This window comes from Cervus elaphus, chromosome 15 (genome assembly GCF_910594005.1).
Source record: "Cervus elaphus chromosome 15, mCerEla1.1, whole genome shotgun sequence".
In the NCBI taxonomy this organism is placed as follows: Eukaryota; Metazoa; Chordata; class Mammalia; order Artiodactyla; family Cervidae; genus Cervus; species Cervus elaphus.
The window spans coordinates 24,224,048-24,242,011 of NC_057829.1; the positions used below are offsets into that span (position 1 = coordinate 24,224,048).

The following is a 17,964-nucleotide window of genomic DNA, read 5'->3' on the forward strand; positions in this document are numbered from 1 at the left end:
GAGGAACCTGGTGGGCTCCAGTCCATTAGGTTGCACAGAGTTGGACATGACTTAGTGACTGAGCATGCACACACAGCAATGGAAAATAGGTAAATGAGCAGGCACTGACTTTATGTGATGGGAAGAACTCAGATCATGAAATGTAGTTTGCTGCATAGTTATCTCTGCCCTATATGATACAGGAGAGAAATCGATGACCCCTAATGATAAATTAACTCTCCCCAGAATGAAAGTTAATCTGGTAGCTATTCAATCCTCAAATCTAACTCAGATCAGAACAGTCAACATCATTTTTCAGGCTGGCCATTCCTTAATTAATTTTGCTAATTTGAAATGTGTGATAAGCATAATCTGTTTTGATGACTGTAAGTCCAAAAGTTTATGATTTTTAAAACTGTGATAAAACATCTGTGAATGTTAGGAAGCTACTGATAACTCCTATTTATTACTGAGTTAAGTTGAAATATATAGGGTGTGCGTGTGTATTTATTTACAAAAGTAATTCAGATGGTTGGACTTTTTACCTTATCAGAAAACCAAATGAGTCTGGAATCTTCGTAATACCTAAACATGCCATATTTAGGATCCAATAATTCCCTCATGATAAGCAAGAAAAATTCCTTGCGTACCCCTCCTGCATCAACAGCATCTTCACCAACAAATATAACCTAAAAGAGGATAATGCAAACACTGAGTGTAAAGAAATGAAAGTGTACTCTGGAGACTCTATAACACATTATTTATTATGAATAAATGTTCATCAATTAATAGCTATAATTTTAAGTATATTAAGATTCAAAGATACTAAAAATAAACAGGAAAACTTTAAACATATTTTCTGAATAAAGTTCCAATTATACAACAGAAAATGTTAAATTACCTTGAGTGGCTTTTTGTAGTCTATATTTTTTGTTTTCCTAAGGACTTCCATTGCATCTCCTACAATATTTTCCCTACGTACCACTAGAATTAAGCAAGGGTTCACAGATTCAATCACTGGGAGAAAAAGAGAGGAGACATTCTGTCTGTGGGCCTGGTCAATAGCCATCTAGAAAACAAAAGATTAAAAATTTAATAACAATGCTATGAAGAAGCTACTATGACTGGATAAGCTAACCTCTACTTATTTATATATATCTACAGCCCATAGGATTGTGAAGAGTTGGACACAACTCAGCAACTGAACAATAAAAACAAATTCCTGTTTTACTGAATTCACTTTAGCACCTAACACAGTATTTAGCACAGCATCAGAGCTTAATAAACTATATTCTGAGAAATAAAGTGTCCTTTTGAAATTTTTATAGTAATGTATAATTGATGATACCATTAAATAAGCATGGAACTATAATAATAATGATAAATCTGAACACTGTTGTCTCTCAAAAAATAACTAGGACAGAGTGTGGAGAAAAAGAAAATAGCATTAAAACATACCTTTCCATAGAATAAGAAACAGCCTGGTCAACTAAAAGGTTTACAGGAAGTCATCTAGTAGATTGATCACCATGTTGTTGTTATTAGTCACTAAATTATGTCTATGACTCTTCTGCAACCCCATGGACTACAACCCACCCGGTTCCTCTGTGCACGGGATTCCCCAGGCAAGAATACTGCAGTGGGTTGCCATTTCCTTTTCTAAGGCATCTTCCCGACCCAGGACCCTGCGTAGCAGGTGGATTCTTTACTGCTGAGTCACCAGGGAAGCTCAAAGTGATCACCTTTTGTGCTCACACTCCAAACATTTGGCTTTTACCATTTAAAGCTTTTATTTTTTTTTCCCTGTGATTTTCTATGTGTTCTTATTCTAAAATGAAATATCCTACATTGAAAGCGCCAAGTAATTGTTTTAACAAGACTGCTAAAAAAAACTAGCAATCCAATTGTTAGTATAGAACCTTGCAAAAATACTTATTTCTTCCATTGATGAAAACAGAAGTAAGTGCAGCTCTAAAATTCCTCCTTGTATTACTTATTGTTTAAAAATATGGAAGAATTTAGAATATCAAATGCATTTATTTTAAAGGAATAGAAACTGCTAACAAAACTGGGACAGGAGTAATTTTTAAAAGCATTTTTAGAATATTAAGTACCCAAGGTCTCATCTCATCCTTTCTTAGTCCTCAGCCTCTATAGTCTGATATTCTATATCAGAGGAAAAAACTAAAACCTTTTTAATTTACAGGTTCAAAAGGTAAAGTAAACTTATTGTATTCCTTCATAGTCACAATGTCAACTAGTTTTTAAAATTCTCATTATAAAGGAAAAAATACTCAACATAAGTGGGGGGAGGAAAAGAGCAAAGAGGAGGAGACAACCAATCTCAAGAAAACACCTTATTATTACTAAAACATTCTTCACAGAAATTTCATACCCTCCTCCCAACATGTGATCAAATGCCTCCTACTTTAACATCATCTCATCTCTACTCACTTTCATCTTCTACTAAGTACATAAGTAGGGAATAGATAATACAGCAAGATTTTAAACAAACCACTAGTTTATCAAGGAAACAAATCAAACTGTTTATAAAGGCTACATATTTCTGTAATGAAAAATTATACCATTTTAAGATATAAAATGATAAAAATCTAAATTCTATTTCCTTATATCCTATATATATTATTCTATTTCCTTTTACATATATTTAAGTATCCCTTATAAGAAGGCACAATTTACATCCAACAGTCTTACAGGTACTAAAGATACCTTGGTAAAAGTACCTTTGCAAAAGACAGACTACAAAGGTACAAAGTAACCCCAAAGACATTTCAAATATTTACTTTAAGAAAACACCACAGAAACAATTCAAAAACTACTCTCAAGTTAAACTAGTACTATACAACATTTTACCTGCATCTGTAAGACTGCATCTGTCTGTAACAGAGTAGTTTTTGCTTGGGCGTCAAATACAAATGGATATGTGCAGATTGTAACAGGGATATCTGCCAACTGGAAATAAAAAATTAGCTTATTAGTACAAACTGGTTTGTGACGTATTTCTTGTAGGTACTGTCATTTCTTATGTAAAGTTGATCATATTCTTGGTTTATTTGCTTTGGGTCATTCAGGAATTATACTGATAATTAAATGAAGCACTGGAATAAAGAACCCTAATTCCCAATTTGGGGAGAGAACTGTATACTTAGGAACCCATAAAATTGTAAATTATAGATATCTTTTGCTTAACCTATATTAAACTCGAAGTTTCAGTGAACTAGACTGGAAATTTATTCTAAATTTGGGGATCCTCTGTTAAATACAGTACCCAGTTCTTATATGTTAGGGCTACTCTAGCAACTGAGGCCAATGATAAGCAATCTACTTATTCATTCAACAGATATTTACTGCATGCTGTAGGGTGCCAACATTATTGTGAGCCCCAAAATTTGCTCATTCAACATACAAAATAAGCACGATCAGTACTATTATTTTCTGTGAACCTACAAAGCTGATCAATAATAGTTGGTCTTTTACTATCATTCTCAGATATTAGTCACCTTATCGATAATTATTTATCCTAGCAGATGAAGTAGTGATTGACTGCCAAGTTTTTAACAGGCCAGAAAAATACAAAGAGCTATGAACTGCCAGTCACACATCAGCTAGAGGATGTGTTTCTACCGTGTATCCAACAAAGCAAAATTTTTGTGCTAGTTCTGACACAGAGCCCCTTCTCCTTGTAAGGCTTCCAGTGAAGACTTAATATACAAGAAGCAACGCTCTTCTTTTTAAGTTCTTAGAAAGCTTTTTATGTTAAGTCTGAATCTGCATTTTTATATATCACTTTGTTTTGTATTTCAATCTTCATTCTGCCCCTACAGGGAAGTTTATATGGTTTAGATACTTCATGCTGCCATGTTCTCCCTAAGCTGTCTTTTTTCCACACTAAACATGCCCAGTCTTTCCAACCATCCTGAAAAATATGGTTTCCAACTCTACTTCATCCCATTCCAACTTCATCCCAACCGCCATCTTTTAAATATATTTCAATCTGTCCAGGCCTCTTTTAACTATGGCCATCAAAAACAATGAAATAATTCAATAATGCCCTATCCATATAGAACACAAGATTATCAATTCGTTGTTCTCAACATGTAAGACAATATGCTGAGTTATATTAATCATTAAGTAAGTTATCATTCTTGGCTATTTTTCATATGACAATTTTACCCTCCACCCTGTACTTGTGTCACTAACCAGCTATTGATGACTTTTCTAGTCTTTTCACTACTCTGAAACTAGAAGACTGAGACAATTTCTAAAGTCATCGTCAGCCCCAGAACTCTTTGATTTCATAATTTGATATGTTGCTTCTATTTGAGGGTGAGGAAGCAAACAATGTTGGGCCTATAATTTAAAGCTAATTCTAAATATGTCATTGATTTAAGTGCTGGGGAAAAAACCACAGTAAACAATAAAACCTAATGTATTCTGTAACAGAAATATAATACAAAATTCCCAAGTGTTAAAAAAAGGTGGTTCAGGACTGTTGATTATGTAAGCCAAAATACTAGAACTTTGAAAGTTTATTCAATTCTATGACCATGTTGAATTTCAATTATTAGTTTAAAAACTGAAGATAATTCTACCTCTCCAACATAATATATTTTCTGCCCTCTGGGTAGGCATTTGTTAAATTTTACAAGTTTGCTTTTTTTTGTATTCTGAGGACACTATAAATTTTATTCTGAAAGACTAAAAGGATAGGAAGTATTTGAAAACAAACATTGTTAAAAGGCATCATATAGGTGTAATGTTAACTAAAGAAAAAAGGGTCTAATTTTCTTCAGAAAATTCCTCTGAAATGTCATATAGGGCAAGTTCTATATACTCATTCATATATATATATATATAAAATATATATATGTTTTACAGTCACAAAAAAGAGGAAGCTTGGGATCTCCAATCACTTAAGACAACACAGAGTATATCTTACTCTGAACAGGAGACTTTATTACACCAAACTTACCTCAGTTAATCCATGGTTGACATCCTAAGACGGCAGTGCAGAATGTAACAGTAATGAGGAAAGAGCAATGTTAGTGTCCAAATTTAACCATTTCTATTCAAAGTAGCATTTCATTTATTCTGCTACAGTAGAATACTGAATTAACGAAGTAGACCAAAATACATCTACAACAAAACTTACCCTTTCTACATATACCTTATATATCTATAAGTGTAGTAAGAGCTTTCTTTCAGATATCTTGTGATCAGAAAATCATTGAGGCTTGAACATAATGAAATTTGGTTTCAGCAAGTAACTATGTCATTTGCAGAATTTAAGCAGAAAAGAAAAACTACTCTTACAACTAATTTGGTCTTGAAATAATTTTATGGCCCAATTTCTCCACTTGGAAAATGGGAGAAAATATTCCTCAAAGACTTGGTTAATCTTGACAAAATGTTTAAAAAGTGTTTAGTAGATTAAAGAGCTACATGGAGAAAATAAGCCATAAGTTGTTGTTATTCATCAAAAATAACCAATGAAATGCAGGTATCGAAATACTAAGGATTCTTTAACATTAAATTAGCTTAAAATAGGAAGTACAAGACAGGGCATAGGGGTTGTTAAGTAGAAACAAGAAATGGAAGAGACAGAGATATTCATGAAGGACGTAATAACGAAAATTATAATGAAAGCTTACCACTGCATTGAACAGAAATGTACACCACTTTCTTGAAAAAAGCTTTCACGTACACTTACAGTGCAGACTCAAATAAAGGGTTAAAATCTCCAAAAGTATGTTACTAAATTTGCAGATGGTACCTTGTACAGTGAGGAGTTAATCTTACCCAAAGAGATCATCTCCCAGTAGTCTGATTTTGCCCTGGAAGACAATCTATAGGACTTTGGAATTTCATACCTCAACAGGAGTATCATTGTTTGCCTGGAGACTCTGGGATACATGGTTATCAGTTCTTACTACAAAAGGGTTGGCAAGTAAAGGCCAGTCATATAGGCAGTATGTGATGGAGCCTCAGTAAAAACTCTGGGCACCAAGGCTCTAGTGAGCTGCCTTGGTTGACAATACTCTGTGAGTATTGACACAAACAGATGCTAGGAAAGTAACTTGTCCATGACTCCTCAGGGAGAGGAAGACAAAAGTTCAGTCTTTGGTACCTTTCCCAGACTCTACCTATGCACTTTTCCCCTTGGCTGATTTTAATCTGAATTCTTTCCTTATAATAAACTGTAAATGTCAATGTAATACTTTTCAATTAGTTCTGTGAATTTCGTAGCAAATTACTGAACCTGAGAATGGTTCCAGGAATCTTCCAACCTCGCAATTGGTATCAGAAGTGACGGCAGTCTTTGTGAATTGTTCTAACTCTGCAGTTGGCTAGATTCTTGCATATGCCTCAAGGGGTATCATTGGAAACTTTAATATATTAGCAAACATTTAGGGTTTATTCACTATATTGTGCCAAATAAAGCCAAGACAATATAAGCATAAGTAAGTATGACTTTAACTTCCTATTCTGAGAAAGATAAATATTTACAATCGTTTAATTAAAAAAACTCTGAGTACCAAATTATCACCACATATGCGTCCCAATGGCAGTGCTAGCAATACATTATAGAAGCTGTTCTGCAGAAAAAGCCATTTAGATTACACTCAGTTTAATTTAAAGCAACTTAACAGGAACACCTGAAATACTTGTATAGTACTAAACATATCTTGTGGGATGTTTTTAAAGTCCTACTACAACTAAGAAAGTGTGAGTAAGAAACCTTTCAACATTTTTCTGACTACCTATGGCCAATTTGATAACTATGTTTCATACCTGGTATCATGGAAGATGGATTTTACTATTTATAATGAAACACTAACCTATATGTACTTTGTTGCTACATGTAACAGAGAAAGATGCTAGGCATATCATTTTGCATTGGGAAGACTGTCAGAATTTACAGTGCAACTAAACCATAAGTCTGATTGTAGAGAGAGATGTAAGCTAGAAGAAATATGAAAAAATAATGGGACGTGGATAACTTGGGAAAAGAAGAGAGATTACAAGATACCAAGCAAAATGATTTACCTAGGGAAGAAGCATCAAAGGAAAAACCAGATTAAGATCACCATTAGAAATTTCAATTTAAGTGTTAAGAAACCTAAGACAAAAGCTTAAACACTGAAAACAAAGTGAACAGGTAAAAAAGCAAGGGTAAACTCCTCTGGGAAATATCGTATTAGTTTCAAGTCTAACTGAGTCACAGTAGCATTTCCAAGGGAAATTTAAAAGAAAAAGTGGTGGTGGCGGCGGGGTGGGGCAGGGGGGCAGTATGGGGACAAAATGCTGGCAAAATACGTGTGGCCAACTAAAGGTCCACTGCTGAAAATCCACTGTATCATTTAATCCGCAGTCCACTCTTGGCTCCAAATCCACATACCCAAGCACTGTCTTTTGGCTGTTTGTAGACTGGGGCCCATGAAATTAGGTCAAGGTATGCCTAATTTTATTTACCCAATGTCCTAGAAACCAGAGTGAGAAAGGCCTGAAAGAATGTTCAAAAGTCAGGTCTCATTGTCTGAAGCAAACTTCACTAAGAGTGCTTTAAACATCAACAGTGAATGATAATTTACTTAGTTTTAGACATAAAAAGATGCAATCCCTTGGCACGTTTTAGTTTCAACATATTACTTATGACAAAACACTGTATCATTGCTGGTGACATCATTATTTAAGGGTGTAACACAGAATTACTCTAAGTATAAACAGGATACCAAAGTTACTGAAGTAATTCAGATAAATATAAAGTGTTGGTGACTAGACAGAAATATAAAAGATACTCCTAAAACATGAAGAAAATGAAAAATATACAAATATAACTTGGTAATCCAAGGCATAAGGAATCAGTCCAAGAATCCACAAAATATTAATGCCATTAAAGATGACAAGGGGGCTTAAAAAGCAAGTGAGAATGTTCTGGGAAATATTACAGCTACAAGGTTTATAATGCAAGTATTAAATGTATCACAAATATTAAAGTATGCAAATGTACTTTAATTTCTTCATTTCATTAAATGAGGAAGAAGCTCAAACCCAGGAAGTACCAGCTGGTCTTCCCAGCTGTTACATCAGTCTATCTTCCTGGTTTGCTGGTGAGCATGTCATGTCATTAGCTCAACATTGTCCACAGTTAAAGTATAAAACCTTAACTCCACAGAACAAATACAGTAATGACTTATAAACATGGCAAAATTAATACTGAAATAAAAGTTATGACTTAAAAATATATAAAGTATAATATCAAAGACTAAAAATTTCACCAATTTATCAAATGTATTTAATTAGTACTTACTTGTATCTGACATAGGCATACACAGTTCTTGAAATAAATGAATATACACTTTAAAAAATGTTTATAATTTGATTCAATTATAACAGGCAAAGACTCAGCACAGACCTGTCTATACATTCATCAATTTTTGCTAGATATATATTGATATTGTATAGTAACAAAAAGGATAAGAAAGGGAAGAAAAAGCAGCAAAAAGATTAGTTGTAACCACTAAAGTAATTCTGTCTTTTGACTATGCCTCACAGCTTGCGGGAACCTAGCTCCCTATCAGGGATCGAACCCGGCCCTTGGCAGTGAAAACCAGAACTACTGGACCACTAGGGAATTCCTCACTAAAGTATTTTTAGAAAAAATTTTAGAGCAAAATTAAAAGAAGTAAGCAAATAAACTAAGAATAATATCTAGAAAGTGGGGAAAAAAACATCAAATAGTAGAAGATAAAGAGAAAACTCACATACCCTTGCCATGAAACTATTTACTGTAGAGGGAGAAAAACAGATAAAAAGCAAAAGGGATCCAACTGAAAAAAAGTTTCATATCCTAATATCAGAGTCTGCAAAAACAAAACAGAGAAGCTTATATAGTAATAGTAAGCGGCAGGAGTAGGAGGATCAAGCAAAAACTTCACGGAAACGTGTAGAGGGAAACAGATGAAAGAGGATGGGAAAATAGGAGAGAATGAGGTGAAAAGTTAGTCTCAGCCATACAAAAGGACATTATAAGGGGTGCAAAAAATTCACAGAATTAGTTTTTAATATTTAGAGACAAGGAAAGCATATACCTGATGCATTCTTAGAAGCACACACCTAATGGATTTTTTTCCCTTCTGGTTCTATTGAATTATAAATGACATATAGCCCTGTGTTTAAGGTTTATAAACCTGATGGATTCTTAAATACTTGACTGGGAAAGAAAATCTGAGAAAAAAAAAATCTCAACAGACTATAGCATAAAGAGAAATATAATAAAGGTGAAATAATCACCTTGCAGTGTTTAGAACAAGGTGAAGTTTCACATACAGATGTGCATATATTTTGTCTCCCTGGTGGCTCAGACGATAAGGAATCTGTTTGCAATGAACGAGACCTGGGTTCAATCTTTGGGTTGGGAATACCCCCTGGCGGAGGGCATGGCAACTGACTCCAGTATTCTTGCCTGGAGAATCCCATGGACAGAGGAGCCTGGAGGGCTACAGCTCATGGGGCTGCAAAGAGTCAGACATGACTGAGCAACTCAGCACAGCACAGCACGGTGTATATATTTACATATAGATATAAAATACATGTATATATAAATAAAATTTATAGACATTTTTTATAATTCATAGTAACTATGTTCTATCAAGGAATATTTTAAACTTTCACATCAAAGGAATGGAATTATTTCAAGATCATAACTCTTATTCAATAATGTTATACATATGTATGTTGTATACATAAAGTACATATATATGTGTATATATCTGTTGGTTATATAAATACACATATACATATCTATATCATCACAAAATAACTTGGATCTTTAGGACAGACTCTTTAAACTTTACTAACTTTACTTACAAGGCCAATATGATGTTCAACCTAGTGTCAACACTAGTAATCCAAGTATGAATTTTATTAAACAGTCTCAGGGGAAAAAAGCCTTTAGCATTACATGTAAATGTCGAAGTGGTTTGAATTCTCCCACAGAATGCTCCTTCAGATATCATATTATAAATTAATAAACTACTTGTGTTAGTCAAAGACCTTCAAAGTAAATTGTCAGCCTTCTATTTCCAGAAGACCAGAAGAACCCAAGTCATGGGTTCTAGATTCTGATTTCAAAGATGTGATATTAAATCCACTGTGCCAATTAAAGAAAAAGTTTCCACTGCCACAACCACATATTCAATACCAGTCTGTCTATAAATGGAGAAAAAGGAAAATCATGTGGTTGAAAGAGCAGAGTAATAGAAAGCAATTCTCAAGTACAGAAACTTGGAAAATCTTGAAATAAGATGGTCCTCTACTGTCTCCCTCTTACCAGAAAACAGTGGCACTGAAAGAGTTCCTAAGGAAATTCAATTTGATATCATCACAGTTATACACAAAGAGAAGTTTGGATATAAGCCTGCAAGGTTTAAAAGCAAACATTCAAACCACAGCTTTATCACAAAGCACAAGATTATTGTTACCTTAAGAGTTCTATTAGACTGCCATTTTCTCTTAACCTGATCAGAATTGTTTTATAACCTACATACTAGGTAAAAATTCAGATGTCAAAGGACATCAGATCTAATTCACGGTGACCCAAGAGGATATAACTCTTCAGGACAGAGTGAAATGCTTAGTGAAATAAGTCAGACAGAAATACAGATACTATATGATATAAGTTACATGTGGAATTTAAAATATAGTACAACTGAATCTATGTACAAAACGGAAACAGACTCACATAGAAAACAACTTATAGTTACCAAGGGGGGGGAGTAGGAGAAACAAATGGAGCAGGGCATTACAGCTGACATAAAACAGAGAACCAACAAGGATTTATTGTATACCACAAGGAATTAGATTTAATAAAAAAGAAAAACACTAAAAAAATGTTGAGGTGATACAGGAACCTAAGTGCTCTTATGTTAACACTCCTTTCTTAATCAGGTTGTGAGCGGAGATTCCTGATCAAGACAACATAATCATCCTCCATACTAAATAACCTCATTTTAAAATTTGTAGTGTTATAATTAATTTACAAAGTTGTTATGGCTTTAGAATTCTTTTAAAAACTAAGAACCAGGAGTTTAGAACTAGTTCAGTATTTGTATACATTTAAATAAGATGGTCATAAACAGGGTAAGTGAACATTAAGCTTCTTAAAGGAATTGTTTTATTTTAAAAGAAGTCTATATATTAATGCAGTCTCAAAAACACTGCTCAAAGACCGAGGTTACCGAGATGGTATGTCAGAGTTTACATGCAAAGTCTTAGAATAAAAAAAGTTCATTGTCTGAGTCATCAGTGCTCCTCAGTGGTAAATAATTTTAATTCCTTTTACAATAAATATTTATTAAGTCTGAAATCTGCATTCACTCAAAGATGAAAACAAGTCTTGCAGAGGGAAAATTAATAACCTCAAGAAATATGTTTTCTCTCCTGTCTTAGGAGTTCTCTAGAGGAAGACTGTGAAAAGCTTTACCTAGATGAGAGATTTAGTTAAAACAGGGAAGGAAAAAGGAAATGTTTATTCAAAGCTTTCCAGAAGACAAGGATTTTCTTTCTCACAACACTGCTGTCCCTTGACTCCAGCTATAGCTCTACTTTTCTTACCCCCTCCTCTCAAGTGCAGAACTCGGTGAAAGTACTGCCTATGAAGGCCGTTCCCTATTCCTCACCCCTAAATTTCTCTTAAGCATAACTTACCCTAGACTGGCATCATCAAGGTTACCAGTGACCTTCATGAAACCAAATTCACTGCTCAATTCCATGGTTTTATCCTGTTTCTCAACAGCATTCAATACAGATTTCTCCTTCCCTTTTTTAGTTTCCACAACACTACTCTAGTTTTCCTTCTACCTTTCATCTCATTTGTTGATTTCTCTCCTTTCCTCATTTCATATCTATCAATAATTCTTGTCCCTTTTACCTCCAAGAGGTACTCAAGACCATTTATTTCCTCCTTCCATTATACAACTACCAACCATGGCCAAACTCATCATTTTCTCTCCCCTAACCTACTAAAACGATCTTCTAACTGGTCTCCCTTTAACTTTTTGTTCCATCCCCCTCATTCCAACCTCCACACAGCTGACAGGGTAGTTATTTCAGAATATAAATTGCACTGTACAATATTCACGTTAGGATCACCAGCACCCAACAGCTAACCATAACACTTCAGATTAAAACCGTATTTCTGATCTTAATCTACTAAACCTTCCATAATCTGGCACCTGCCCGTTTCTCTGATTATTTCTCAGAACTCTCCCCATTCCCTTATTTTTAGCCATGTGTGTGCTCAGTCTGTCAGTTATGTACAACATTTTGCAACCCCAGGCACTGTAGCCCACCAGGCTCCTCTGTCCATGGGATTTCCCAGGCAAGAACACTGGAGTGGGCTACCATTTCTTACTCCTGGGGATCTTCCCAACCCTAGGATCAAACCGGTGTCTCCTGTGTCTCTTGCATTGGTATAAGTGGATTCCTTACCACTGAGCCACCTTGGAAGCCCATTTTATATTCGCCTTTTTCTATCCATAAAACATATCAAACTTGTTCTCGCCTAAGGTCTTTTACTAGATACTCATTTTTCCTGAAATTTTCCTTGCACTGATCTTACATGGCTGCTTTGTCTCATTTAGATTACAGATCATACTTCATTAGAAAAGACATTTCTGATTACCCAACTGCAAGAAACCATCCAGTCTTTATTACCTTATTTCCATCCTCTATATAGTGCACATTATTAGCTTTTTATGGCAGGGGAAGAAGGGTGCGCATTACTTGGTTACTATTCATCTTGCCTACTAGACTGTAAGTTTCATGAGAACAGGCCTTATCCATCTGCTTCAGCACTGTATTTCTAATACCTAAATAAGTGCTTGTTACATGTGTTTTCAGTTGCTCAGTCGTGTCTGACTTCAGCCTGTCAGACTCCTCTGTTCATGGAATTTTCCAGGTAAGAATCATGGGTTGGGGGTATCACTTCTTACGCCAGGGGATCTTCCAACCCAGGGGCTGAACCTCGTCTCTCCCATCTCCTGCACTGGTAGGTGAATTCTTTACCACTAGCACCACCTGGGAAGCCTGTCTGTTACACAGCAGATTCTTACTAAGAATTTGCTGAATGAGCAAACGGGTAGAGGTAAATCTGTAGGATGGTTGTAAACCTGACTGAGTCTCCTAGTGATTCTGGGGAAAATAATCAACAAGTCTGTCCCAAAGAAGACCTACCTAGGGAAGTCTTTGCTATGTTCTACAAAGTGTTCAAGATGTTCCGGAAGTCACCTTATTCCTATAGGGAAGAGTACCCTAAAAAGAGCACGCAATAAACTGCACTGCCATTCAAAAACTACTGTACTTTCTAAGGGCCTACAAGACATGTATGAGACACTATAAAAAGTACAGGTGAATAAATTGACAGAGAGCCTGTTCACAAGGAGCTTGCAGTTGGTGACAACAACCAATGAAAGGCCTTGCTAGAATTCAGTTCAGTTCAGTCACTCAGTCACATCTGACGCTTTGTGACCCATGGACTGCAGTCCGCCAGGCTTCCTGTTCATCACCAACTCCTGGAGTTCACTTAAACTCACATCCATTGAGTCAGCGATGCCATCCAACCAACCATCTCATCTCTGTCGTCCCCTTCTCCTCCTGCTTTCAATCTTTCCCAGCATCAGGGTCTTTTCTGATGAGTCAGTTCTTCGAATCCGGTGGCCAAAGTATTGGAGCTTTAGCATCAGTCCTTCCAGTGAATATTCAAGACTGATTTCTTTTAGGATTGATTGTTTTGATCTCCTTGCAGTCCAAGGGACTCTCAAGAGTCTTCTCCAACACCACAGTTCAAAAGCATCAGTTCTTTGGTGCTCAGCCTTCTTTACGGTCCAACTCTCACATCTATACCTGACTACTGAAAAAAACCACAGCTTTGACTAGACAGACCTTTGTCGAACCTTTCCTTCTTGACCTGCATACAGGTTTTGTAGGAGGCAGATAAGGTGGTCTGCTATTCCCATCTCTTGAAGAATTTTCCACAGTTTGTTGTGAGCCACACTAAAGAGGCTCTTTAGTTCCTCTTAGCTTTCTGCCATAAGGGTGGTGTCATCTGCCTATCGGAGGTTACTGATATTTCTCCCGACAATCTTGATTGCAATCTGTGCTTCATCCTGCCCGGCATTTCACATGATGTTCTCTGCATTTAAGTTAAATAGGCAGTGTGACAATATACAGCCTTGATGTACTCCTTTCTCAATTTGGAACCAGTCCATTATTCCATGTCTGATTCTAATTGTAGCTTCCTGACCTGCATACAGGTTTCACAGGAGGCAGGTAAGGTGGTCTGCTATTCCCATCTCTTGAAGAATTTTCCACAGTTTGTTGTGATCCATAAAGTCAAAGGCTTTAGCACAGTCAATGAAACAGAAGTAATGTTTTTCTGGAATTTTATTGCTTTTTCAATATCACAACGTATGTTGGCAATTTGATCTCTGGTTCCTCTGCCTTTTCTAAATCCAGCTTGAACATCTGGAAGTTCTCAGTTCACATACTGTAAGCTTGGCTTGGAGAATTTTGAGCATTACTTTGCTAGTGTGTGAGATGAGTGTAACTGTGCGGTAGTTTGAACATTCTTTGGCATTGCCTTTCTTTGGGACTGGAATGAAAACTGACCTTTTCCAGTCCAGTGGCCACTGCTGAGTTTTCGAAATTTGCTGGCATATTGAATGCAGCACTTACACAGAACGATCTTTCAGGATTTGAAATAGCTCAACTGGAATTCAATCACCTCCACTAGCTTTGTTTGTAGTGATGCTTCCTAAGGCCCACTTGACTTCGTACTTCAGGATGTCTGGCTCTAGGTGAAGGATCACACAATTGTGGTTATCTGGGTCATGAAGATGACCTTTTTTGTATATTCTTCTGTGTATTCTTGCCACCTCTTCTTAACATCTTCTGCTTCTGTTAGGTTCATGCCATTTCTGTCCTTAATTGTGCCCATTTTTGCATGAAATGTTCCCTTGAAGAGATCTCTAGCCTTTCCCATTTTACTGTTTTCCTCTATTTCTCTGCACTGATCACTTAGGAAGACTTTCTTATCTCTCCCTGCTATTATTTGGAACTGTGCATTCAGATGTGCATATCTTTTCTTTTCTCCTTTACCTTCTCTTCTTTTTTCAGCTATTTGTAAGGCCTTCCCAGACTACCATTTTGCCGTTTTGCATTTCTTTTTCTTGGTGATGGTTCTGATCACTGCCTCCTGTATAATGTTATGTACATCCGTCCATAGTTCTTCAGGCATTCTATCAGATCTAATCCCTTGAATCTATTTGCACTTCCACTGTATAATCATAAAGGATTTAATTTAGGTTATACCTGAATAGTCTAGTGGTTTTCCCTACTTTCTCCTATATAAGTCTGAATTTTGCAATAAGGAGTTCATGATCTGAGCCACAGTCAGCTCCCAGTCTTGTTTTTGCTGACTGTTTAGAGCTTCTCCATCTTCTACCGCAAAGAATATAATCAATCTGATTTCAGTATTGACCATCTGGTAATGTGCATGTGTATTCTCTTGTGCTGTTGGAAGAGGGCGCTTGCTATGACCAGTGCATTTTCTTGGCAAAACACTATTAGCCTTTGTCCTGCTTCATTTTGTACTCGAGGCCCAAACTTGCCTGTTACTCCAGGTATCTCTTGACTTCCTACTTTTGCATTCCAGTCCCCTATGATGAAAAGGACATCTTTTTTTTTGGTGTTATTTCTAGAAGGTCTTGTAGGTCTTCACAGAACTGTTCAACTTCAGCTTCTTCAGCATTAGTGGCTGTGGCATAGACTTGGATTACTGTGATCTTCAATGGTCTGCCTTGGAAACGAACAAAGATCATTCTGTCATTTTTGAGATTGCACCCAAGTACTGCATTTTGGACTCTTTTGTTGACTATGAGGGTTACTCCATTTCGTCTAAGGGATTCTCTCCCACAGTAGTAGATATAATGGTCATCTGAATTAAATTTGCCCATTCTGGTCCATTTTAGTTCACTGATTCTTAAAACGTCGATGTTCATTCTGGCCATCTCCTGATTGACCACTTCCAATTTACCTTGACTCAAGGACCTAACATTCCAGGTTCCTGTGCGATATTGCTCTTTACAGCATCGGACTTTACTTCCATCACCAGTCACATCCACAACCGGGTGGTGTTTTTGCTTTGGCTCAGCCTCTTCATCTTTCTGGAGTTATTTCTCCGTTGTTCTCCAGTAGCATACTGGGCACCTACTGACCTGGGGAGTCCATCTTTCAGTGTTTTATATCCTTTCGCCTTTCCATATTGTTTATGAGGTTCTCAAGGTAAGAATACTGCTGGGCAGGGCCAAGCTCAGTGAATCTTTAATCCAATTTTCTGTAGATGGGTGAGGCTGTGTTCCCTCCCTCAGGCCAAATTACGGTAGGGGTAACTTCTTTCAAAAAGACTTCTACCAGCATACCACAACTCCCAGGACTTATGTACTCAGTGCCCTACACCTCACGGCAGGCCGCTGTCGACCCACATCTCCACCGGAGACTCCCGGACAGTCACAGGCAAGTCTGGCTCAGTCTCTTGTGGGGTCACTGATCCTTTCTCCTTTCTAGAACTGCTACATGCATATTACTTCGAGTATCTGCTTCACAGATGAAAAAGTTGGCCTTAAGTATATTACAAAGGTTAGCAAATAAGAGTATTAAACCTGTTTTGTATCTAGCTGCTTATCCAGTTCTATATTGAAATTTCACATGACTAATTAAAGTTTTATAAGACGTTATTATTTTTATGTTTTTTGGACCACACAGATCTTTGGAGATCTTAGTTTCCTGACCAGGAACTGAACCCACACACCCTGGGATGGAAATGTGGAGTCTTAATCACGGATCACCAGGGAAGTCCCCATGCTATTATTTTAACAGAACATTTAAGTGTCTAGTTATTAGAGACTTAGCCACATGGAAAGAAATATGTACACTTGTGGATATACAACAAAAAACTGAAATCAAATTAAATACATGAAAGAGGGGGGGAAAAAAAGAAAGAATGAATGGTTGCACAGCTCTCTTCTGGTAGTTTTGAGGCACTGACCTCAAAATTTTAATATACTCTTAGAGTTCAAGTATCAGCACTCCAGTATTCTCAGTATTAGAGAATTAAGAGACAACCTCATAGAAAATAAATGAGACTTAAAACCTACGTCATATTTGCATTTTTCTGTAAAAAAGTGTAATCTATGTCTTTGGTTTGGCTTTATATAAAAGCTGAACACTTACTTATAGACACTGCATAATATATATATAGCTGCCATATTGCAGTATGTTTTTATTTAAAAAATGATTTCTGGATAAAAGCTCTGCTATTTCAATAATATACAACTGTTCACTTTGTATTAGAACAAATGATACAAAAAAAAAAAAATCATAAAATGCAATAAGTAACATACCATTCCATAGGCCTGCTGCTGGACCCAGATGATATAATCATTCCGTATGTCTATCAATTCTTGTACTTCATGTATATAAAATTTATCATACTGAATAATCTGTCCAGATTTCTCATTTACCTACAAAAAAATAAAAATGTAATTAACATTAAATTTAACCAGTGCCTAAGAAAGAGCCTGAAAAGTATTTAAACAGAAAAAGGTTTGAGATTTCTTAGTTATTTTCTCTTCCTATAAAAAAAAATTTACTGAGTGCCTACCATATGTAAAATGCTAGTTAAGTGCTATGAGAAATACAAAGATTTATAAGATGTGATATCTGTACTTAGTACATCAAAATCAAGTAAAAAATAAAATATTTATGTAACACCACATGAGATATACCATTAAATATATATATATATACATATATATATATATACACACACATATTATACAAACCAGAAAGTATAAAGTCTTCTGATTGAGAATGGAACTTAAACAATAGTAAGAATAGCTAAAG

At 35.9% G+C, this 17,964-nt stretch overlaps 1 protein-coding gene across 7 annotated transcripts in view; it reads right to left on the reverse strand.

The window, feature by feature from the left end:
• Nucleotides 1-17,964, reverse strand: part of HERC4 (HECT and RLD domain containing E3 ubiquitin protein ligase 4) — a 126,282-nt gene that overhangs the window by 22,046 nt on the left and 86,272 nt on the right. For 5 of the 7 annotated variants that reach the window (XM_043927060.1, XM_043927064.1, XM_043927062.1 and 2 more), the window contains exons 15-19: nucleotides 17,463-17,582; nucleotides 4,973-4,996; nucleotides 2,854-2,952; nucleotides 881-1,048; nucleotides 525-668 (exon numbers count right to left, since the gene is read on the reverse strand). In XM_043927060.1, the coding sequence (XP_043782995.1) occupies nucleotides 525-668; nucleotides 881-1,048; nucleotides 2,854-2,952; nucleotides 4,973-4,996; nucleotides 17,463-17,582 (555 nt within the window). Of the gene's footprint in view, nucleotides 1-524; nucleotides 669-880; nucleotides 1,049-2,853; nucleotides 2,953-4,972; nucleotides 4,997-17,456; nucleotides 17,583-17,964 lie in introns of those variants that run through there. The other 2 variants (XM_043927061.1, XM_043927066.1) reach the window with 2 other exon arrangements.